Source organism: Magnolia sinica, chromosome 15 (assembly GCF_029962835.1).
Source record: "Magnolia sinica isolate HGM2019 chromosome 15, MsV1, whole genome shotgun sequence".
NCBI classification, from domain to species: Eukaryota; Viridiplantae; Streptophyta; class Magnoliopsida; order Magnoliales; family Magnoliaceae; genus Magnolia; species Magnolia sinica.
The window spans coordinates 69,756,764-69,781,410 of NC_080587.1; the positions used below are offsets into that span (position 1 = coordinate 69,756,764).

Sequence of the window (24,647 nt, forward strand, 5' to 3'; positions counted from 1 at the left end):
CTTCTTCATTCCGTCTCCCTCGTTCTTTCTCTAGCAACCATCACTTCTTTCCCGCCAAACTCTCTCTCAACCATGAAAGGCGTTGGCCAACGGTTTTTCAAACTTCCCGCCAAGTCGAAGAGGCCTCTCTACCTCATCACGGCCACTGCTGCTGTCGCTGCTCTGGCCCACCAATCAAACCCTAATCACGCCACCCCCTTCCTCGACGACCTGCCTCTCCCTTCTTCCATTGCCGTCGGATTCCATGCCATTGCCCGCTCGTCTCGCGCTCTCTACACTGTAAGAGGGGAAAAAAAACCCGCCTCTCTGTCTTTCTAATACAGCAACAGTCCACATTCAACAAGAAAAATGCGAAAGATTTGATGGCCAGGATCTTCCGATCTAAGGGTTCTTTGGCATATGGGTTATCCATGGTGGGTCCCATTATACCAACAGATTAGATCACTGAAACATGCGATTCCCGACTGGATTATATGGGTAGCGTGCTCCGGTTTTCAGTTTATAAAAGTGGGCCCAAAGGTTATAGTGATCTAGACCGTTGTCTGTTCCGTCCTGATTTGTGGATGAGCAATCCTTTTTAGATGAATGGTGGTTCTCTTTGTAACCATCTACTTACGGGCCACAATTTGAAAGGATAAGATGCTCCAATTGAAAAGGTGTTTTGAGCATGGGCCATCCACAGTGGTGCCCAATAGATCAATGGTCTGGATGTCTGAACCATGGACCAGAGTATATTGTACATTGGCTTGGATTGACAATCCTCTAATTTTCTTTGTATTGTAAATACCTTGTTCTGTTCTGCTTTTAGAATGTGCTTTCTTCTTCTACTTATCCCTCTTCCTAATAGCTGCACATTGAAAAAAAAATAAAAAAAATCTGAGATTTGCAGATCGCTTCCAATGTTATTGACTACAAGTATTCTTTGCATGGGTTATCGCCAGATTCCGATGAATATCGCAGTAAAATGTCGGAGGTATGTTTTTCTTTCAGTGAAGATCAAAGTTCTAGGCTGATGAGTGCATGTTTGTCCTTGACCCGGTAAGGATTACAGTCTGAATATAGATCCCAGGAACGATTACGGTCCGATTATAGGTCCCGAGAATGATTATGGTTTGATTATAGGTCCCAGGAATGATAACGGTGCGATTACAAGTCCCAGGGACAATTACGGTCTAATTAGAGGTCCCAGGAATAATTACGGTCCGATTATAAGTCTCGGGAATAATTATGGTCCGGTTATAGGTATCGGGAACGATTACAGTGTGATTAGAAGTCCCGGGAACAATTACCGTCTGATTAGAGCTTGTGCAAGTATATTCAAAGTTTATTCATATAATTTATAAACGTAAGAAGTTATGTATGGAAATACAAGCAATACATTCAAAAGCAAAAGCTAAAGTAGAAAACTAGATATATATACCCGTGAATAATGTGTGTGGCTGTGGCTCAAACCCACGTAGAGCTACGCAACGGCTCAAAATCATCATTTGTATCTCAATGGGGCTGGGCATAGTATTGTGGATCCACAAACCAATAATATTATGCCCATGTCATAGTAGAATGATACCAGTGAAGATACCCTCTACCATAATGTTGGTATTCATCCTCTCCGAGTTGAGAAAATTTATGAAAATTTTAAAAAATTTCCAATTTTCCGTAAATTGGCCAATCTTCCCCCAAATCCCAAAATTAGAGTGTACGTGACGATGATTTCATCCAGCACTCTTGAATACTTTGAAATGGGGGCTAACTGATTGTTGATCGAAGTGGAATTTCGAACAAAATATTTTTTAACATTTTTAATTAAAAATATATTTTTTTCAAAAAATCTCGAAATTACCAAGAATCATTAGATTAAGTTACATACACATCTAATTTTGTATTTGGACACAGATTGCAACCAATTTGCAAGAAATTGAGAAAATTTGATATTTCCCAATTTTCTGTAACTCGGCCCATTTCCTTCAAATCTCAAAATAAAAGCTCAAAATTCATGAATTTTCATGCAAAACATGAAGAATCATGGATTTGCAACTATTTGACACTTATTTAACATGATTTATAGCAAAAATAAAAATAAAAATAAAAAAGGATTGAAAATTGAAATTGCTCACCAGATCAAACAGGTGGAATATATCGGCGCTACTTGTGCGTTTCGTATCCCACAAGTGGGATACAAGATTTATTGCGTGACATATCAGTCGATATTGTTGATACTGAAAACATTGCCATGTATATTGTGCTAGAACAAAACATACAAAGATCGATTCGTAGAAGGTTTACTAGAAAGCAATTTAGGGCTCATTATATCTCTAGGCTCTCTCCACCAAGGATATTCTCTCATAGTGTTTGTCTAGACTCCGGAGATTGATGCGAATGTATCACAAGCCATCTTGATGTTCTAACACGTTCAACTTCCTGCACCAGAAATGAGTGATGTGATTAATATTGCATTAATCAGTATTTGCTAAGTAGCTTTGTGTTAATGGCAGTAATGGGGTTTATTCGACTTGTTTGTGCGTATATTACTAAAGAGAAGATCTCAAGTCTAACCAGTTGGAAAACAAATTAGGTCCACCCAGCAGATAACTTCCAAGATCTAACCTTTTAAGTGAATGTGACATCCAACCCGACCAATAGGGTGGCCTCACCATGAGAATCACCTACTGCAAAAATCTGCTCCATGTACTCATCAGGTGGGCCACACCATAGAAACAATGTCTAGCCATTTATAACTAGCAAAATACATGTGTGGTCCACTTAGTGAGTGGATATGGCTGATTTTTTACATAAGGTAATCCTCATGGTGAGGCCAACCTATTGGATGGGTTGTGTCACACGCACTTAATAGGTTGGTAGTTATCCTCTGGGTAGACTGTAACTTTTGGTTCAACCAGTTGGACTTATGGCTTCATTACTAAATATCATTTAATCAAGTATATAATATTTTCGTGCGTGTGTGGATTTGCTGCCTTCGGAGAAACTTTGAAATATTCATGCATTACTTTCATGTATTGAACTGCTTACAAAGAGTACTGGGGCCTTTTGAGAACTACTGTTTCGAAAATTACAAAGTCACCAGTGTCTCTCACTGTATTTAAAAAAAAAAAAAAAAAAGACAGTTAAAAAAAATACAATAATGGAAAATTTATGCTTGTATTTCCCACAGTTTTTGGTTTCTGCTGGGTTTTAGGTTCATCTTCGCTCAGCCAAGAGGATTTTGAAGTTATGTGAAGTCAATAAAGGTTTTTATGTGAAAGCGGGTCAGTTCGTTGCATCCTTGCGACCTGTCCCAACAGAATACTCTTCAATTCTTTCCTCCTTGCAAGACCAGGTATTTAATAACTGCGCATGTTTTGTGAGTGGATTTTGGGTCCACTGGCAGTTGAGTATCTTGTTAACTTTCTTATCTCTATGCTTTAGGCAGTTCCTTGTCACTTCAAAGCTATTAGAGAAGTATTAATTAACAATCTGGGCAAGGATTTACCCGATATGTAAGTTGCTTATCCACAAGATTGTTTTTTAAAACATTATGTTTCTGTTAAATTCTCCCATTGACATTTCTTTCACATGGACTGTCTGTTTTTTAACTAGTTCCCAAATGGCACATATGTATGAGATCATGACTGTTCATTTGTGAGTGGCTGAGTGCCATCATGGATAGGCCATGGCAAAAAAGAAATGCAGTTATAGGAGGACAATCCTAACTGCGCCATCACAAGACTTTTCTCCATTGAATGTGAATTGTTGGTCCTTTTTTAACCATCCATTTCAGTTCTCAATTGTCCTCCATTAGGACAATTAGGATTATCTGATTGGTGCAAATTTGGGGCTGTGGCTGATCCACAGTGGATGCTCTGGACGAGCAGTCTAGATCTCATGCTATGTGCCGAATTAATGGTATTAGATTGATTTATAGAGAGAAGAAAATGGTTTCATGCAGGATCATTTCCCTCAATAAACAACCTTGTTTTCTTAGTTCTCAAGGTGTTGTCGTGCAGAGTATTAATTTTCCTTTAGGGCTGTTTGGTAGTAGCAAGACTTTGGTCTTGGACAGCCTGCCTAAGTCGGGGTGATGCTAGTTAAACATCCAAAATAAGGACTAATTTAGCACATGTGGCACATGTGCACATTGAAAACATGGTATGTGGCATATTTGTGGTGTTTGTGGCATTGGCATACATGCAGAGTGCTTAAAGATGTTACACATGTAGGTGCATGTTCATGTATGGTGGCACATTTGGTACATGCACGTGCTTTGCATGTACAAGTTGCACATCTCAAATGCAACACAAGAAGCGCATGAAAGGAATGTGTATACTTCTGACGCTTGAAGCTTGAAGGTGGCACTTGTGGCACGTAAGCACGTGTGGCATACCGGCACACATGGCATGTGTGAATGGTACACCCTATACCATGATAGGGACAAACTGGTCTCTAGGTTTTATTTTATTTTATTTTATTTTTTTAGTAACAAGAGAAACCGTACCATGGTAAAAATAATAATTTAGAAGCTTGTTTATTTTTATTGGTTTCTGTGTTGACAAGTAGTAGAAAATCCATAGACAAGGGCTTCCCCTTGACTAACTAGTCAGGGATTGAACTTTTGCTGATACCAAATGGACCCTTGGATTTTATGGTCAAGTGCTTATGATGGGGACATCTCACGCACACGCACGACCCCCCTACGCACGTACGCAAGGAAGAGGAGGGCCCCACCATCTGGACCGATGACGACGTCCAGGGAGGGCCTTCTAGTTAGAGGACTATGTTTTGGTTCCATGGAGTGGAGCCAATCGTCATGTGAATCCCACCATTGGATCTCATGATCGTGGCCCACTACTCTAGATGATTTAGTACTTTAAATTTTGCTTATTATTGTTATTAGGAATATTATGGACAGTTTAGATTGCTTTAATTAGTTGTTATTTTTGTTACTTCGTCTCTAAGTAATAGGATGCGCACATGGCGGGGCTTTTGGGGTATACGTTTTTCTTATAAATAGGCGACCCCTTGTAAGGTTTTTGACATTAAATATTATGAATAAAATTCTGCATTTTCCTGCTACTCTAATTCTCTGAGTTGTGGAAATCCAATTGGGTGCGAAACCCTCCCTTCTTCAAAGGGCTAACTACCGTGGTGCGAAGTCACACCGATCTCAAATCACCCTCATCTCCTACCATCCATAATCATCATCTCTCACAGCCATCCACTCTTCAAATCCACCTTTATTTTGCAGCTAATCCTTCTCTACAACAGATTTCCAGAATCAGGCCCTGCAGGAGGGCTGAAACTTCAGCGGAGCACCGTGCTCAAACCAGTGATCCGTTCGATCTGAAAATTGGTGTGTGGGTGACCCACCCCTAGCCCACCAACCCCTTGCTGACCCTTTTTGGGTTCGTAGGCCCCATACACGTGTGGGCCACAATCCACGACATGTGTCAGGCCCGCTTACTGCCCACACGCGTGGACTGATCCCAGGTTGATGGGGACATCCCGCGCACGCCGTCCACACGTGCACGCACACTACCCCCCACGCTCGTACGCTAGAAGGAGGGCCCTACCGTCGATCTGGATCAATGACAACGTCCAGGGAGGGCCTTCTAGCTAGAAGCTGGAATTTTGATTCAAAAGAGTGGGCCCATTAGTCAAGAAAAGCTCATCATGGGATCTCATGATCGTAGCTCACTAGTCAAATTGATTTTATATTTTAGGTTTTGCTTATTAATGTTATTTAGAACATCATGAACGCTTTAGATTTATTTGATTAGTTTTTATTTTGGTTTCCTTCATCGCCAAGTAATAGGTTGCGCACATGGCTCGAGTTTTGGGGTATAGGGTTTTCTTATAAATAGACATCCTTTGTAGCTTTTTTCATTCATTGAAGATTAATAAAAAATTTTCGTTTTCCTACTCTCTGAGTTGTGAAGCCCTCCCTTCATCGAAGGGTTAACTACCGTGGTGCGAAGCTACATCTATCCCGATTCGCCTCATCCATCGCCATCTCTACTACCCATCTTCTACCATCCCTTCTTCTCATCTCACCCCATCATCTACACTTCGAATCAATCATCTATTGTAGCAATTCTCCTCCCCACAACAGAATTTCAGAATCTGGCCTTACAGGAGGGCTGAAATTTCGGCGGAGCATCACGCACAAACTGTACATCGGATCGAGCTGAGATTTGGGGGTTTTGGAGTCCATCCCTGGCCGACCAGGGCCAAGGTGACCTTTTTCTAAATAGTGAGCCCCACACACGTGCGGCCAGGATCACACGCACGTGTGTCTGAGCCATTATTGTTGTTCACGCGTGCGGTACTTCTCCGGTTTGTCTCTCTCCTCTCTTTCACTCCGCTTTTACCCAAAATCCCTAGATCTAACCCTAAATTACTCAAATCTCCAATTTTAAGCCCCTTTTCTTACCCTAGGGTTCCCCGAATTGGAATTTTTGAATCCCTTGGATTATGGACTAATTACTATGCATGTGTAGATGATTATTTCTTATATTTGAGTATCGTTTGGTTTATAATTTTTATTGATCCAGCCCTATCATGTGTAAGCCTGGACCCGCATAGATTCTCCTTAATTGAATGTTTGGACTTTCATGTGGGATATGGAATTTGTGTAATTGTTTCTGAACTAACGTGATCTTAAGCCTGAAATCTCGCATATCATATTTAATTTTCATGTCCTGCATCACAGGCTCTCTTTCCTCTCTTTCACTCCTCTCTCACTATATTTCCCTAGCCCTAATCCTAGATTATCCTAAATCCCAATTTCTATTCCCTTTTTTCAACTCTAGGGTTTCCCGAATTGAAACATGTGAATCCCTTTGATTGGAGAAATAATCCTTTGCATGTGTGGATGAATCTACTCTCCTTTGATCATTGTTTGGTCTATAATTTTAATTGATCCAGCCCTAGCATGTGTAAGCTTGGACCCTTGTAGATTCCCCCTTGATTGAATGCTTGACTTTATGTGGGATGTGGAAGTTTTGTGAATGTTTCTAAATTAGTATGATCTAAAGTCTAAAATCTTACATATCATGTTTAATTTCCATATCCTGCATCAGCTTAATTTTATCATGTAAGAAGTGGGGTGGAGTTTCTAAAAAAACATTTTAGATGCATTAACTTGAACCAGATTTATAGAAAAGCTCAGGCACATTATGAGCATCTTTGATCACAACTATGTGTATAAACACATGATTGTGGGTCATGACAAGGCTTGTGCAAAGATAGGTTGAACGGGAGTAGGAATTGGCACCCAGTATTTTGTGCAACACATTGCTTCACCTGATAATCGGAGCCTTTGCCATTGGCATGAGACCATGAGGAGAAAATGCTGTATGCACTTTGTATTTGGAATCTTTTGACCCTCCATCCATGAGTCGCATATACATATGAAGACATGGATACAAAGAGCAGGAACTTGACTCTGTATCTTTTGAAATTCAAGAGAGGGATACAGCTACAGGTGTCCCATATAACACATTGATACCATGAGAAACTCATTAGAAGTTACAGACGTCAAGCCAAATGCAAGAGGATTTTGTTAAACCATATCTGACAAACATCCATAACATATTTGGTACTAATATTGTTATTACATTGTGTCTATACAGTTATGCTGAGCATATATGCTAGGTATCTTAGGCCTCTGTTATAGTTGTTTTTTGCATTTTAGTCAAATAATATCATCTTTCTGGTAAATAGTAGCAATAGATTCTTCCATTAATTATTTAATATTGACTATCATTGTTGAATGAATTCCTTAAATCCTTATAAAACGAGAAAGTTATGTGGAGAAAAATGGTTCTAGTTTCTATGTACTTGATGCTTCAAGGCTAGTATCCAATTTTGATTTGACCAAAATATCAGATTTTTGTTATTTGATGAACAACCAATAGCTGCGGCATCAATTGCTCAAGTACATCGTGCATTGTTGAAAGATCATCAAGAAGTAGCAATTAAGGTATCAATTAACAATGGTATACATATTTTTCCTTTGTTTTATCTTGCATTGCTCATCTTGCATAAATCTAGCCTTGTCTTTGCAGCTTAGTAACTTCATTTCATTGACTATATGGCTAGGTAACTTCTTAATGACTGATGCCTGATTACTCCCATACTTAGAAGTGCTTTGATAAGCGCACATGCGTGTGCAATAAAGCTCATGTACACGCCACACATGTACCAGCATGGCATGATAGGTCCGAGATCCAACCCGTCCATAAAAAAGGAACCACTTGATTTATGCCCTAGCCCAAGAATCAGGTGGATCCACTGGTCGGTTTACCTACAGTTTGCAAAGCAAATGTATGGCTCAGAGAAATTTGACTGAAATTTTTTTAACCCATTCATCTGTTTCTAACATTGAGGCCCACATGTTGAATGGACCATATTTTCTTTTGGGGAGACATGTAGAAGGTCAAGCCAAACTGATGGATGGATTGGATCTTGCACCTATGTGCCATGTTAGCACATGTGTGGTGTGTGCATGAGCTTTATTGCACACTTGGTGTGCTTAGCATAGCTCTCCTTATCATATGCAATTATTTCATATTCCTTTGTCATTTTACCATGGATATTAAAGTGTTAGAGCAGGAGCTATTCATTTATCATAGCTATGTTTCGGTGTTCTTGATGAACACTTTAGCTAATATGACTTGTGGATTTGGCATGTGCAATGCATGTGGTATAAAGTGGTTTGCAGGATGTGGGAGAGGGGTGGAGAAGCAGTTAAAGAGAGTTATGTGATATTCATGCAGATGGTTGATACTTAGGCACTTCGAAATTGTACAGTTGGAAAACATGAACTCTATCAAACCGTCCAAGCTGTGGGACCAATATTAGATAGGTTTAGAGTTCCTAATCCAAGCATTTATTTGTTGCGTTTGGACCATTGACTGTTTTCATTTGTCTGTCTACTAAAGATCCACCAATCTGCCAATTAGGACATCTAGTCAATAGATTCTGTTTAAGATTCATCTGAATCAAAGCCCATGACTTGTACAGTTTAGTTTGAGTCCATGTTGTTCCACTGGTACAATTTCTTAGTGCCTGCGTATCAACAATTTTACTATTCAATCAGAGTATCAAAGCAAAAGGCAGGAGAGCTTCATACAACAGACAGTTGGGCACACCTAATTAAATTTCCTAAATTCCCTTTCTTTTGGCTAAAAAACCTTTCGATGTCCATTAATAAGGCAAAGTTTTAAAGTCTTCCAAAAACTAATTGCGTGGGAATTTTGCCCCTGGCTATTTGCATTATATATAATAGAGATTACGTAAAGAAGCACACATCTATTTTCATAATAATAGCAATAATGTATAGTTATATTGTCCGCTTCACAGTTCAATAGATCTGTAACTGGAGATGAAGCATTGTATCCTTTGGTTCGATAGTCATTAACATCTGTGTTGAAGGGAGGTGTTCTGCACTTTTTATTTTTAGAACTGAACCTATTCTTACCATTGATCATTCGCACTGCCGCAACATAATTATTGTCAAAGGTGCTGTTTGTATATTAGGGATCGAACCCTAGTAAAGTTTGCAAAGTAAGACAGCCAGGGATCGAACCCTGGATAATGGACGCACACTACTCAGTCTCTACCAGTTCAACTAACAAGCTAGAGACCCTTTCTGCTACTAGTAAGGTTTGCGAAGTAAGACAGCCAGGGATCGAACCCTGGATAATGGACACACACTACTCCGTCTCTACCGGTTCAACTAACAAGCTAGAGACCCATTTGCAATTACATGGGTGATGCCGATTTCCATTCAAGAGTTTGGGGCTTGGCAGGGTATCCTTTCCATAGAACAGGCAGGTGGTTCTGAGGCTTTGTTGCCATTCTATGGGCCCTTTGGAAGGAATGGAATGATCGATCTTTTAATGGCTTGTCAGCGGGGTCTTCTATGATCACATCCCAAGTCAAACTTCTTGTTTGCTCCTGGTTGGAATTGCCGGGTACCCCATTTATAGCTTAAGGGCCCATCAAGTTGAGATGGGCACCCCTTCTTTCTCTGCTTTAAGTTTTTTTTTTTTTTTTTAGGTTCTGTTTGCCGTCTTTATATATATATATATATATATATATATATATATATATATAAATGAACATGCAATTGCTCTAATATACTTAAGCCTCCATTAACATTTGCATTGTATGAAATGTGTTCAATTCAACAAAAATATGATGTATTCTGTTTCATTATTCAAAGCTGCCATTTGATAGCCCTGTAAATAAGTATCTCTTATTTCTCCGTGTGTGTGTGTGTGTGTGTGTGTGTTTTGAAAGGTAACAAAATATGGTGTCTGCTGTTTTGTTAATTCAAAGCTTGCATTTGATAGCCCTATTAATTCAATTAATCTATAACTGTAGATGAAAATCAATTACAATGGCCTGTGGTGCAATGATGGCCCCTTAGGAATCTCTTGTATTTGTAGGTTTGATAATCATTAATAACTTGTTTGAAGGGAGGTGTTCCACACTGAACTTTTTTTTTTTTCCATAACTGAATGTAGAGTTGCTCCATGATACTTGAGCCTCCATTTTTCTATCACATGATTCAATTCAAAGCTAGCATTTTATAGCCAATTTTCAATACTCTAAAAGTCAAGTGTAAATGAGCTTTATAATGATGCATTAATTAATAATGTATATTGCTTCTTTGTGGAATCTAGGTGCAGTACCCGAGCTTAGAGAGCCAGATGAAAATAGACATTACAACCATGGCTATCCTCTCAAATGTTGTTGCTAGGGTATGAGAACACATTTTCATTTGTTACCATTTTAATGGTTTTTGTTGGTGACATGTTATTCTTCATAAGAACCTCTTTCTATGTGTGTGTTTGGATGTACTATCAAATTGAATTGCATTTATTAGTCTACTAAGGTGGAAATAACCAATTTGGAACATCATTACTTACCATTCATAGTGAGGATCTGGTCTCCAACTACAATGATGTTACTTCCAATCATTGTTCGAAATATCCCCAATAATTATCGAAATATCCCCGATATTTTCCGTATCTCCAAATTGGAGCTACTAATAACACTGGCAACGATACCGATAACATTGGTAGTATTAGAAATTCCAGTTATCGGCAATGTATTGCTAAGTACTGCTGATGTATCGATATCGCCAATGTATCGCCAATAATTTTTTACTATGTAAATGTTAGGTGTCGCTTGTATTGCCAATGTATCAATATCGCCAATGCATAACCAATATTTTCAACTATGTAATTCTAGGTGTTGCTTGTATCGCTAGTGTATCGGTGATATTTCGATAATATTGCCAATGTATTGATATCACCAAAAATCTATTTATTAAAAAAATTTCATTTCAAAATTTTTTATGAGCGTATGGTTGTATCATATCACTCTATAACCTAATAGTGTTGATTTGTGGTCTTTTTTTAAATAAAAATAAAAATACTTAAAGATCTTGTTTTGCTTCTTTTCTCCAGATTTTTCCTGAATACAGGTTTACGTGGATGGTATCAGAATTTGAGAAGACAATTACTTTGGAACTTGGTGAGTCAGAGAATACAGTAGGATATTCTTTATAATGATTATTAGAAAATTCCTTCAACATTTTGCATTCTTTTGATTTTTCTCTCTTTCTTTCTTTTTTCTCAAATCTGCTTTCTTCTTCTTCATTTAAAGCTGTTTTTTCTTTTTCTTTTTTATAGCTGCTGTTTGTTGAGGTTGTTAGAAAAAGATCTAGTAGTGGACCAGTGGCATACTTTTTGCTGTTATCCTGTTTTCAGCAGTTCTGTTATGATAACTTGAAGCAACAGAAGATTGGATAACAACATAAATTTAGTTCTAGATTATTTTTCCTACAAGATGAATTATATACAGCTTGGTCTAGATCAGTGCTTGAAGTATCAGTGTTGCTACAAGTTTCGCTGGTTGGGGATATTGATAATATCGTCGATAACCAGAATTGCAGGGATCCATGGGGGAAAATGGTGGATTTTTTCAACGAAACTTTAGGAGAGGCTAAAATATACATATTTGCATATTTAGGAATTAAAAATTTTCAAAAAAGAATGCATACATAATAAGTTTCCATTTAATGGGGGCTTAAAAGCATGTGTTGTCATAAGAAACCAGTCCAACCATCCATTCCATCCCATCTATCCAGCCTTCCATCCAAATACCTATCGATATTTCACAATATCAATAACACATGATATTTCACTGAGAAATTGTTGACAACTGGAAAGGAAATGAAAGATTGTGGTCTCAACATTGCGCATGTTATGACAACGATAATATTGCGATACGATCGATATTATTGGTGAAAATTTGAGCATTGCATATAATCATGCGCCCACAAAAAAATGAAATGGAAAGTTTTTTAATAAACACATTTTTGGCGATATCAATACAATGTTGATGCTTAGTGATACATTGTCAATACTTGGAATTTCTGGGACTACCGCCGTTATCGGTAACGCTACCAGTGTTATCGGTGTCACTGAGCTGGAATAGGGATAATATCGGGGGTACTCTAAACAATGGTCTAGATTACTGTGTTTTTCACCTAGGTCAGCACTTCACATCCACACCATTCATCTTGTCCAGCCCATCATGGATGGATGACACTGCAAAAAGCTTTCCCCATTAGACAATCCCAGCCACCGGTAATTGGTATGAAAGTAGAAGTTTATCAAGAAACATGGCCAACAGTACGTATGCAATTAAAAAATGTACAAATGCATGATGTGCGTGTTTGTTCAATGGAGGAGATTCTTAGTCCATTGCCCATCCACAGTGCACCTCACCAGATGTACAACCTGGATCACTGAAAGATGGACCCCACCTGTAAGGAATGCTTAGCCCAAGTGAAAACATTGGGAGTTGAGGATGAGAATTGTATAATACCTCTTTTAACAAATCTTCTGTTTGCTATGATATAGAAGTGCTGCTGAGTGATGAACTGAGAATTCTGACATGGTTGCTCTACAGATTTTGTTCAGGAAGCAAAGAACTCTGAGAGAACTGCCAGAAACTTTAAAAACAACAGAGTGGTCACAGTCCCTCGTGTATTTTGGGTATGTTCTTTAACAATAAGGTCTGCAGTATGTTGATTCACATTTAGCCTATCTGAAATTTGGTTGATTCAGTGTGGATTGTGTAGTTTTTTGTCTAAATTTGGAAGGTTGGTCAATATAGTGAGTGGAATGGGGTACTCTCCAGTCGTACCGGCAATATGTGTGCCCCACATGATTTATTCACACCATCCAACCCGTCCATTATACGCATCACCTCAGAAAACCGCAAGAGTCCAAAAATCATCCCAACCAAAACTCATGTGGGCCACAACACAGGAAAAATATTGAGAGGGAATGTCACTGCTGATTAGCATGGGGGATCCACTGTGTTGTGTATATATAATCAAGTCTGTTCAACCATTCCTATAGTCAAGATGAATGGTGAGGCCAAAACTCAGGCTGTTTTTACAATTCATGTGGGGCCCTGTGAAATTCAAGGGTGGGCATTCCCTCACAGATTGTTCCCTTTCCTGTGGCCCACCTTAGTGTTGTATTGGGCAGAGTTTTTTTTATTTCCTCGCCATAGTGGTTTTCAGATGTGAGAACTGGTAGACAGGTTGGATGGTGTGAATACATCACGTGAGTCCCACATTTGACGGGTACCCCACCGTAAGCTTATGGTGGTACTGGTGCCGCTGGATTGTGCCCCTATATGAAATTCTGTAGCAAAAACTGATCATTATAAAATGCTTTCTCCAGGATTTGACAACAAGGCAGGTTTTGACAATGCAGTTTTGCGATGGACACAAGGTATGTCTGGTCAAATTTGTGCAACTCGTTGTACCTTGCTGTGGGGGAGATTGACTTTAGAAGTAACCATTTCCAATTTAAAAATTAAAAAAATAAATAAATAAATAAAGGAAGCAACCTTTTGCTTCTTTGTTTAGATTCTAAAATTTGTTCTCTAGGCCATAGTTCTAAAACCCCGACTCAAACCCAGATCCTGGCTGGTTCAGGAACTATTTCAGGCAGATTCAGTGGGTTGATCAAGTCAGATCCACTCAGCAAGCCTTCTTACTTGGGTCCCCTTGGCTTTTTCAATTATGCTGTATATAGATTATAGACATACTGCACACACAAGTTACAGTCCAACTAGCCAGTAACTTCCAACCTGTTAAGTGCATGTAACATCTAAACCTTCCAACAGGTTGGCTCCACCAATGTTTTAAATATGGACGATATCGGCCGATATGTCCCACGATATATTATCCCACCTGTGCAACACAAAATGCATAGGTAGTGCCGATATATCCCACATGTTCGATCCAGTGAGCGTTTTCAATTTCCGATCCCCTTTTTTTGTTGAAATCATGTTAAATTAGTGTCAAATGGTTATAAATCCATGCTCTTCATGTTTTGCATGAAAAATAATGAAGTTGGAGCTTTGATTTCGATATCCACCGGTTTCTGATGTTCTCCATGTTTTTTTGTTTTTTTTTTTTTTGAAATTTTCCTTTGACCAGCTGTTAATTGAGACTAATTTCGAAGTATTTAGGAGTATTTGATGAAATGATCATCTCATACACTTTAATTTTGAAATTTGAGTGTAGGTGGTCCACTTTGAGGAAAATTGGGAAAATTTTAAAAAAAATCAATTTCTTCCAAACTACTAGCAATATTGCACTCCAAATATGAAATCAAGCATGTATGAGGGCTGATTTACTGATTTGTTAAGTCGTTGTTAATTTTCGGAAAATAAAAATCATTCTTAATTAATAATTAATAAAAAAAAATTATTGAAATATTGTTTTTTTCAAAATTTCCCTTCAACCAGCTGTCAATTGAGGCTAATTTCGAAGTATTTAGGAGTGTTTGAACTTTAATGAAATAATCGTCACATACACTCTAAATGTTATACATTCAATTTTAATATAGTTGCATTAGTTCAGTTAGATAGCGCATAGCTTAGGAACCTATACAAAGGAAACTTATTATGTGCACTTCTTTTTTTGTGATGTTATAATTTAAAAGTGTGTATTAAGGTCGTTTTTAACAATCTCTGAAGTTCCATTGAAAAATTCAACCATTTTCCCAATGTTTCCCCATGTTTCCCAAAAAGTACGATAAATTACCCGATACAAACGATATGTCCCATGCGATAACCGATACATATTTGTATCCCAAGGATGCGATACGTAACGAGATTCCGATATTTTGAACGCCGGACTCCACCATGAGGTTCACCTATTGAAAAATTTAGCCTTACTACTCATAAAGTGGACCACTGGTGTCTGCGTGACTTTCTCCAAACGATTGTGGTAATTTTAAGCAATCTCCAGAAGTGACATAATTCGCCATTTACAGAATCGGCTTGATTTTCTGATTCTAGTTTTGAATTTTCTCGTTCATTTTCATTTCTCAAGAATATTTTGGGAGTAACTGCTTATTTTTATTTGTTGGCTTCTATGAAGAGACAAGTTTTCATTTCTTTACAAGGTCACATCTATAACATGGTGCTTTTATCCTCCTGTTCATGATTAAGCTGACTAACCATCTTCCCAATTGGGTGTGTTATGTGATCATGCACACAGCTTGTGTGAGGGTTGAAATCTCAGACTTGGCTAATGATTAATCCCTTTCAGGCAAGACAAGTCAGCTTGATGAATAGACTCAATGAAGTCAGAAAATGAACTACATACATACGTACATATGTATTGATATTAATCAGTTAGTGTTCACTGTGCAGTATACTCAACTTGCTGTGGGGCCTGCTGTGATGTTTATGTTGAATCTGAGCCATTCATCAGGTGCAGATCGCCATGAGAATGGAACCCTCAAAGATTAACAGGATCCAAAACTCAGATGGACCACACCACCCAGAACAGTTCCAAATCACGTGTAAACCAAAACCACTAAAGTCACCGCATAACGCCCACCTGAGTTTTGGAATGGCCTGAATTTTGCTTGGTCCCTTCCTCCAAGTGGGGTGCATAGAATGAACAGCTTGGACCACATATTAACATTATGGTGGGCCCCACACAGGAACCAACAGTGGGCTTTCACCCTTCACTATTTCTTGTGCTTGTGGCTCACATGGATCATGCTGTCATGGATCAAGCTGATATTTGGGCTTTGGACCTTAAAGGGGGGATGCAACTGATGGACAGGTTGGGTGTTTGCGAAGCATCATGGTGAGGCCCACACTTCTTGACTCACTGGGGCCAAATCATGTTGCAAGCTCTCTACATGATTGGCGTATATGCTATTAACACCTGTCTTTAGCTTATTTCAATTGTAGTCTTAATACTTCTGATTATCCGATGGTGTGCCATTAACAAACAGTTGCTCAAGCATACAGGTAGATGACTTGGAATTCTTGGAAACAACAGGAATAAATCCAGTAAAGGTTGGTTTCTATCTTTATAAATGGCGATGCTTCTCTCACATCTTAACATGTTCTAAGTTTGAATTGCAAAGGTCAACCTTATGTTCTGCATTTGTTTGCTAAATGATTGTTTTTATTTTTCTTTGGAATTGAACAAAATAGCAATTGATTAAGAAAATAGCTATATTTTACCATCTGCTATTATTTCAAAATATTTACGGTTGGATTGGTTTTGTAGGTCGCAAAAGCATTGATGGAAATATTTGCTGAAATGATATGTGTATATGGTTTTCTGCATGGAGATCCACATCCCGGCAATATATTAGTTTCTCCAAAAGGTCGCGGAGGCTTCTCCCTGGGTATGCATTGAACATTGATTTCGCCACTAAACTGAATTTTGAACTAAATTCAAATGATTTTCCGTCTGCAGTTTTCTATGCAAGATTTTTGTTCTCCTCCCAATGGGGTGTGCTTCAGTGGTACCAGGGAAATGTGTGTCCGGCGTAATGTATTTTCACCGTCAAAGCCATCTATCAGATGTGTTGCCTCCAAAAACCCTTAACACCCAATACTCAGCCCGATCCAAAGCTAATGTGGGCCACAGCCAAGGGAATGAGCTTTGAGGGAATGGCCACCCTTGCATCCAACAGGGGCCCACAAAACATCCTGAATTTTGGCATGACCCTTCTGAGCCAGATGAAGAGTCTGAATGGCCTTGATTATATATACACAACAAGGTGGTCCCCCATGCTAATCAACAGTGGGTGTTTCCTCTCAATATGTTTCCTGTGTTGTGGGCCATATGAGTTTTGGATCAATCTGATCTTTTGGCTCTTAAGGTTTTCCGAGGTGATCATATGGACGGGTTGGATTTTGTGAACACATCACTGGACCCCACATCTGCCTGGTGCCATTGGAGCACACCCCATTTAAAAATAACCCTCCGAACTTAGAGTTGGAATGCAGTTCTTTTGGATCATGGCATCTATAAGGAGTTGGATGAAGGATTCAGATTGAAATATTGTCAACTGTGGAAGGCTCTTATTCTTCAGGACTCGTGCAAAATACAGCAACTAGGTGAACAATTTGGTGTTGGAAAGTATGCAAGATACTTTCCAGTTATTTTCACTGGGAGAACTATTGACAGGTAACTGATGCTTATTGTAATCTAGAACATTTCCATTTTATTTCTTTGATATTGGCAATGTGAACTATGTGCACACAGAGGTTTGCTAGCCCCACACGAGCATTTACACACAACATACAGGTGTTGCATGCGAGACATCTGAGTCAGGCATAAGATGGACACAATCTTGTGTGATGAGATATGTGAGGGATGTCTTTTGTTTTATGCGTATGTGTACATTCTCTTGTGAACATGTGGAGTATGTATCATACTCCCCTTTTCTATTCTATTTATAAAGATGTGTTAGCCCTAGTGTTGAACATGACACATGAGAAACATTTCCCTAAATCCTCCCTCCCTCTCTCTCTCTACATCTTGTAGATGAAGACAATAGATAGTTTGAAGAGAACTTGCTGCAACCTAGGTACATGTGGTCTGCCTGATAAGTCAATCAGCATGATTTCTGTGCCATGTAATCTTCGTGGTGGTGCCCGCTGCCCACCATGTGCACATGTCAGGTTGGTATGTGTGTGGCATGTAAAGGTACATGTGGTGTAACTTCGGAGTTTCGCCGATATTATCAAAATATCCCAGATATTATCCGTATCTCCAGCTTGGTGATATCAATAACACAGGTAGCGATACCGATAACACTGGTAATATAAAAAATTCCAAGTACCAGTGATGTATCGTTAAGTATTGCCAATAATTTCAACTGTGTAAATTCCAAGTGTGGCTTGTATCACTAGTGTATCAGTGATATTTTGATAATATTGCCAATGTATTGATATCGTTAAAAATTGTTTATTAAAAAAATTTCATTTTAAATTTTTTTATGGGCACATGGCTGTATGCAATGTTCAAATTGTTAACAATAATATTGATAATATCATGATATTGTCATTATCGCAACATTGGCGATATCGAGAGCACAATCTTTCGTTTCTTTTCTAGTAGTCGACAATTTCTCGGCTAAGATGTGTGTTGTCAATATTCTGAAATATCAATGGATGTTTGGATGAAAGGTTGGATGGTTGGATAGATAGATGGGATTGATGGGATTGTTGGACTGATTTCTTACGACTGCCTAACAACGCATGCTTTTAGGCCCCCCATTAAATGGAAACTTATTATGTATGCATTTTTTTATTCCTAAATATACAAATATGTATATTTTAGTATCTCCTAAAGTTTCACTGAAAAACTCTAATGTTTTCGCCATGTTTCCTAATGTTTCTCTGCATTTCTGGTTATCGACGATATCGATATTGTTTCCATATCCCCGGCCAGCGAAACTTGTGGCTATACCAATACGTTCAACACTGTGCAAGCAGACCTCTTTGTTCACGTTACTTCCTGATCATTTTGAGCACTCCTTGCACAAGAAAATTGAAACTCTCCATATGCCTTTTTAAATAATCACTTCTCTATGTTAATCAGAATGTCAATTACCATCAGCATAGAAATTTGTCAGGTTGTTATCATTATTGACCAGGGACATAGGCCTTCACTGCTAAGCAATCATTCCTGTTCACTGCTTTATTCCCTGGGGCACGCTAAAGTGGTACCGGTGCCACCATAGCCTTACGGTAGTACCAGCTAGATATGGGGCCCATGTGATGTATCCATAGCATCGAACCCATTTATCAGATGTATCACCTCAAGAAACAATAGCTCCCATTACCCATCCCGATTCAAAACTGACGTGAATCAAGCTGGGGGAGAAGGCCCACCCTTGAATTTAACAGCCTGATTTTTTTGCCCGCCCCTTCATCTGGTCTGGATTAAGGGCCTGGCGGACTGGATTCTATGTATACAACACAGTGGGCCCTCCATTCTAATCCACAGTGGGCATTCCCTCTCAACATGTTCAATGTGCTATGGCTGGTCCACCTTAGTTTTGGATTAGGCTGAATTTTGGGTCACAGGGGTTTTCTGAGGTGAAGCATCTGGTGGATGTGTTGAATTCGGTGAACACATCAGTGGGCCCTACATCGGGCTGGCACCACCATAAGGCTATGGTGGTACTGGTACCCCTAGATTGAGCCTCTTATTCCTCATGACGGTTGAAGTAATTAACCCAAAAAAGACTTACATGGCAGCTTCTTCTTCTTCTTTTTTCATTGATCAGTAAATCAGCACTGGGGAGAGGAATGTCAATTGAGGAGAAAAGGAATCTGAAGCAGGAACTGAATTCTTTAAATATGGGTGATGTTTCTTCATTTATGGAATCACTGCCGCCTGACTTTCTTACAATATTACGGACAGAGTAAGAAATCATTCCACCAAAAGCCTGCAAATGTCAAAAGTGGAACTTGATTCACATCCTTTCTGTTTTTGTAAATGCTTGTTTCAGTGGATTACTGAGGTCAATAGTTCGCAAGCTGGGTGCATCATCTCGTGTTCGGCTACTAGCTTATGCAAAATATGCAGTGTACGGTCTTGCAACCAAGTCCGACACAGATGCTGGTAAAATCCAACAGAAATACCAAGTTATATTAATGAACCTCAGAAAAATGAGGTCACATTTGGATACTAAATTGAGTTGAATTGAAATAATTCAATTCAATGAGGTGGAAATGGACAGAGCGAAGCTATACTCAATTCCATTCATGATGATGGAATATTCACCACTTTGAAGCACAAGTGCACCAGGATTGCAATTAGATGTGCCATCATTGTGGATTAGAATGGTGCCACATCCACTTTGGCTCTTTCTTCTTTACAAAATTTGGATTAATGCAATTCAGCTCACTTCTATCCACTCACAGCCAATATAGCTCACTCGAGTGTCCAAACACAGCCTAAATAACATGTCTTGCTATCATGTATTCAGGTTCTGCAGTTGATTATTTTCTCTCAAGATTCAGAACAAGAGTGAGTTATGTTCAACTGAGGGCACTTGTTGGTAAGTCTAAGCTGTTTCTTTTACGCATCCATGCATATCCTATGGACTGAGGGGACATCTGAGTTGTATCAAGAATGAGTGTGCATGTGCATGATGTAGAACAACCAAGGGAAAAGATGCAATAAGAGAGAATGAACCCAAGTGGTAATGTTCAAGTGAAATAATCTGGGGGAAATTCTCCAAAAGACTCCAAAGTGGGTTACAAGTCTGTTAAAAAAGAAGAATTAGAACTAATATGAGCTACCCTAAATGCCATTCTCAAGCTCTTTATACTCAAACCTTAAGCAACATCGAATCCTAGCTCTCCATTTAATCTCTTTCTTGATCTGAAACATTTAATTCCTGAAACGTACTTCAAAATAACACCATAAATCAAGAAACCCAAGATACAATAATATAACAAAGTCCCAAAAAAGCCTCCCCAAAAAATCATCAATATCCGCTCTAAAATTCATCATCTTCCTTTCACCCATATCTTGAGGCCCAAAACAGCTTAATACCGAAAAATCGGTAGAAATAGCAAATGTTATTATTCAAAAAGATCTTCGCAACAGGCCAAAGACCACCCCAAATGCATGCTTGACCAAACACTATGGATGCATTAGAGAGACCATGACCAAAAGGCGAGGAATGGGAAAATGGTACTTAACCATTCCCTTGTTGATGGCCCTACTATAAACACACATCCTTCACGTGCCATTCTTTGGAGTGAGGCCAGAACCACACAATGTTTCATTGTATTTCTAATCGGCCCCTTTTTTCAACAAATCAGTCACTTTTCAATGCTATTCTTCATGCTCTTTACGGTTTATATGGCAATGCAGCAGGTTTGGCAAATTAGATCTAGGCACTAGATTAACGTGATGTTGTGTTTCTCATGGGTGGCAAGCCACTAAACTCTTCCAAAACTAAATTAAAAAATTCATTCAGGAAGGTGCTACATCTTCCAGTATTATAGGCATAGGAGCCACATGCTTTCATCGCAAGCATATACACAACCCCTTCTTCCTTGCCTCTCCCTAAATTGACTCACGAAAGGAAGTTTCTCACCCTCCAACTTCTTAGGCTTAGATGGTTCTATTAATGGCCAAAGAATAATTCTTGTTCCATTCTTCAAAAAGTATAGGTACTTTTCTTGCCATCGTGCATGACCTCTCGATCACATTGCTAAGATCGACCAAGAAGAATATGTAATGCATCCATTTGGAGCACATCACACCCCAATGATTTCTCATATGTTTTCCCAATGGTAAAAGTAACTAGACAACGGGAGTTTACCTAGCTAGAAACATGAGATATGGCAAGGCTTTGAATGCTCCTCAAGCTTCAAATTGATCTTGTCCACCATTTCCTTTGACATTATATTGCCACCACATCCACTATCAATTATGATGGTGCAATCCTTGGATGTGCATCTAGTTCCAAAGATGTACATATCCTCGGTGATGTTAAAAGCCATTGAATAACTAAGCTTTCTCCTTAGCCTGGATATAAATCCTCACCATCACGTGGGTCTTCTTCTTGTTCCTCATCATAGTTCAAGTTTTCTTCACACATCATCAATAGGATCCATGAGATGATCTTTGGCTTTCCATTCCAGCATTCATAAGAGTAATGCCCACTCTTCCCACACTTAAAACATTTTTGAGAACTGATCTCAAACATTTGATGGTCGGTTTGATACAACCTCTTTCTTTGAACCTTGGAATGGATGGAGCTTTCCACCACGGTCCAGGACTCATATTGTCCATTAAACCTTAATCCTACCTTCATGGATGTATTGGTTAGAGACCTTTTTTTCTTCTTTTTTTTCACTTGAACCTTCAGAGCCAGTTGATATGCCTCCTCAAGGTTGAATATATGCCACATCATCGATTCATTTTAAATTTGTGCCTTCAACCCACTAACATAACAGAAATCAATTGATCATTGGTTTTTTTAAGCTCAATCCGACTCATCGAATGTGAAACTTATCCATATACTCTTGAATTCTCACATCTTTTTTTATTTATTTATGAAGATGATGAAGCCGTTTGTATGCATCTTGAGCATAATCAATTTGACAACGATTCCCCGCAAACAAGATTTCATATTTCATTTTGCATCAGATGTAATTCTTGCCTTCCCCTTCCTTTCCCTATATGCTTGAACTTGTCGCGACCAAATTAGAGCATGAATCTTCAATCTTGTGGCCACAAATTTTACTCATATAGGGTTTTTCAAATCTTTCCATTTAAAGAAAGCTTCTATATCAGCTAGCCAATCAAGAAATTCTTTATGACATGTCATAATGACATCAACTCTAATTCAAGGGCTTAAACCTAGGTGATTGGCTGATGGTAAGCTTTCCTCTCTTTCCCACCAATTTTGGAAGGGATTCTCACTTGAAGAGTTGGAATCGCTGCTTCCATCAGTAACCAATTAACACTTTCCGCAAGTTTGATGCATTTCCTCTAATTTCCTCTTCAACTTGAACTCCTCTAGCATCAACTTGTTGTTTCAGTATCACTTCAAGCCCCATGGCCTCTTCTTGCTGAACGGTGGTCTTTTTCTCTCTCATTGGTAGTATGCACTGGATGTTTTATTTATTATTATTTTTTTAAAAAAAGCCGAATGATGGGATGCAAACCATGTCACTTTCCTATTGAACAAAATCACAGTTTGACTCATGACATGGATGGTGATCTTGTTGATTCTCAGTGGAACAAGTGCAAAGATACCTGCTCTAATATTGCTTGATGTAGAGCAACCAACAGAAAAGATGAAAAAAGATAGTACCCAAGATTCAGTTGCAATACCGTGGAAAAGACTCTCCAATGGCCTCCAAAGAGCGTTGCAAGTCTGTAAAGTAGCAGCAGAATAAAAGAAGAACTAAAATATGAACTACCCTACACTCCTTTCTCAGACTATTTATACTCAACCCTAAGCAACATTTACCCTTCGGGATTGCAAACATTAAATGCCCAAAACACCCTTCAAAAATATAACACCATAAAACAAGAAACCTCAAAATATACTCACAAAAATTCATCCTCCCCCTTTGACTTAAATATTGAGGCCCAAAGTAGTTGAATCTCGAAAAATGGGTTGAAAAACATAGTAATATTTGAAAAGATCATTGCAACAAGCCAAAGACCATCCAAACGGATGCTTAAGCAAAAAGAAGTTACTCCTTGAAGTTTCTGCATCACTGCATCTCGCATCTGCATTTGGGGTGGCTGACCATCTGTCCTGTTCCTCAAAATACAGAACAGGATGTGTGAATTATCTCCACACGCAAAATGTGGGAATATGATGAAATTGCTCCTGCCCATTTTCACCGCATCCTCATATTGGGTGGTGCATGTGCTGTCCCATCTGTGAAAATGGACAAACATCCAAACTAACCCTTGTGATGGGTAACCGTTGTAAGACAGTTGCCAACTTAACGTACATGTCATGTTTCAGAAATCCTGGAGTTTCTTTCATTGGTGGAGGCATTCAGACATTCACTCATGGATACATTGAAGAGGATGCTGTTCGAAGCTGTTCATTTCTTTAATAGAGGTTTCCTCAAGTTGAAACCGTGAACAGTTACTGGCTGTGCTGTTTTTCCAAAGATTATTGGGTATTATGACAGACCACAGGGAAAGATATGAAAAGAGAAGGCAAGAAATGCAAATGTCACATCGAAATTGCTCCTTTTGATTATGCAGATGGGCAATGTTGTACATGCAGTTTATATTCTTTGTACTAGTAATTTTCTAATCATTGCCACAATATATGGCATCTCGTCCAATTGATGTTCAGTTTATATACTTTGTACTAGTAATTTTCTAATCATTGCCACAATATATGGCATCTCGTCCAATTGATGTTGTGTTTTTGGTTCTTTATGGAGTGTTTTATGAATACTATGTGTCAATTGAGGGATCTGGATTGTTGGGATCAGTTCAGGAACAGATCTACCTTGGTATTTGGTAATTAATAAGCTGAGAACATCTAGTTGCCAGACTTCTAAGGATTAATTCTAAGATCCTCTGCCCAAGGTTGGGCCCACATTGTACAGGTCTGTGGAATCTTTATGCCCGAGACCTGATTCCACGTGTGAAACTCCGGCTCCGGAACCGGTGGTTGAGCATTCGACGATTGCTGATTCACCAGAGGAGATGGTGTTGCCTGCATAATTGCAAAGTCCTCCTGGCTGCTGACTTACTGGCCATGTTACCCTACCTGTTG

General features: G+C 38.9%; 1 protein-coding gene across 3 annotated transcripts; it reads left to right on the top strand.

Moving 5' to 3' along the window:
• LOC131227116 (uncharacterized) lies at nucleotides 1-24,207 on the top strand. 3 transcript variants are annotated; one of them, XM_058222831.1, is made up of 16 exons: nucleotides 4-279; nucleotides 890-973; nucleotides 3,194-3,334; nucleotides 3,424-3,494; nucleotides 7,882-7,975; nucleotides 10,686-10,763; nucleotides 11,475-11,541; nucleotides 12,985-13,070; nucleotides 13,770-13,820; nucleotides 16,369-16,416; nucleotides 16,634-16,754; nucleotides 17,362-17,542; nucleotides 19,653-19,790; nucleotides 19,878-19,990; nucleotides 20,358-20,429; nucleotides 23,877-24,207. In XM_058222831.1, the coding sequence occupies exons 1-16, from the start codon at nucleotides 73-75 to the stop codon at nucleotides 23,996-23,998; spliced, it is 1,674 nt and encodes a 557-aa protein (XP_058078814.1). In that variant the 5' UTR covers nucleotides 4-72; the 3' UTR covers nucleotides 23,999-24,207. The 3 variants fall into 3 exon arrangements, 2 of the variants coding, with proteins under 2 accessions (XP_058078814.1, XP_058078816.1); XR_009162072.1 differs by lacking the exon at nucleotides 19,878-19,990 and having other exon boundaries at nucleotides 1-279; nucleotides 23,877-24,016; XM_058222833.1 differs by lacking the exon at nucleotides 10,686-10,763.
• Nucleotides 24,208-24,647: the final 440 nt, after the last annotated feature.

Excerpts from the sequence above, each read along its gene's own strand:
- LOC131227116 (XM_058222831.1), top strand. The coding sequence starts at position 73 with ATGAAAGGCGTTGGCCAACGGTTTTTCAAACTTCCCGCCAAGTCGAAG. Across the intron at positions 3,495-7,881 it reads GGCAAGGATTTACCCGATAT|ATTTTTGTTATTTGATGAAC; the intron begins GTAAGTTGCTTA and ends CCAAAATATCAG. Across the intron at positions 13,071-13,769 it reads CAGTCCCTCGTGTATTTTGG|GATTTGACAACAAGGCAGGT; the intron begins GTATGTTCTTTA and ends TGCTTTCTCCAG.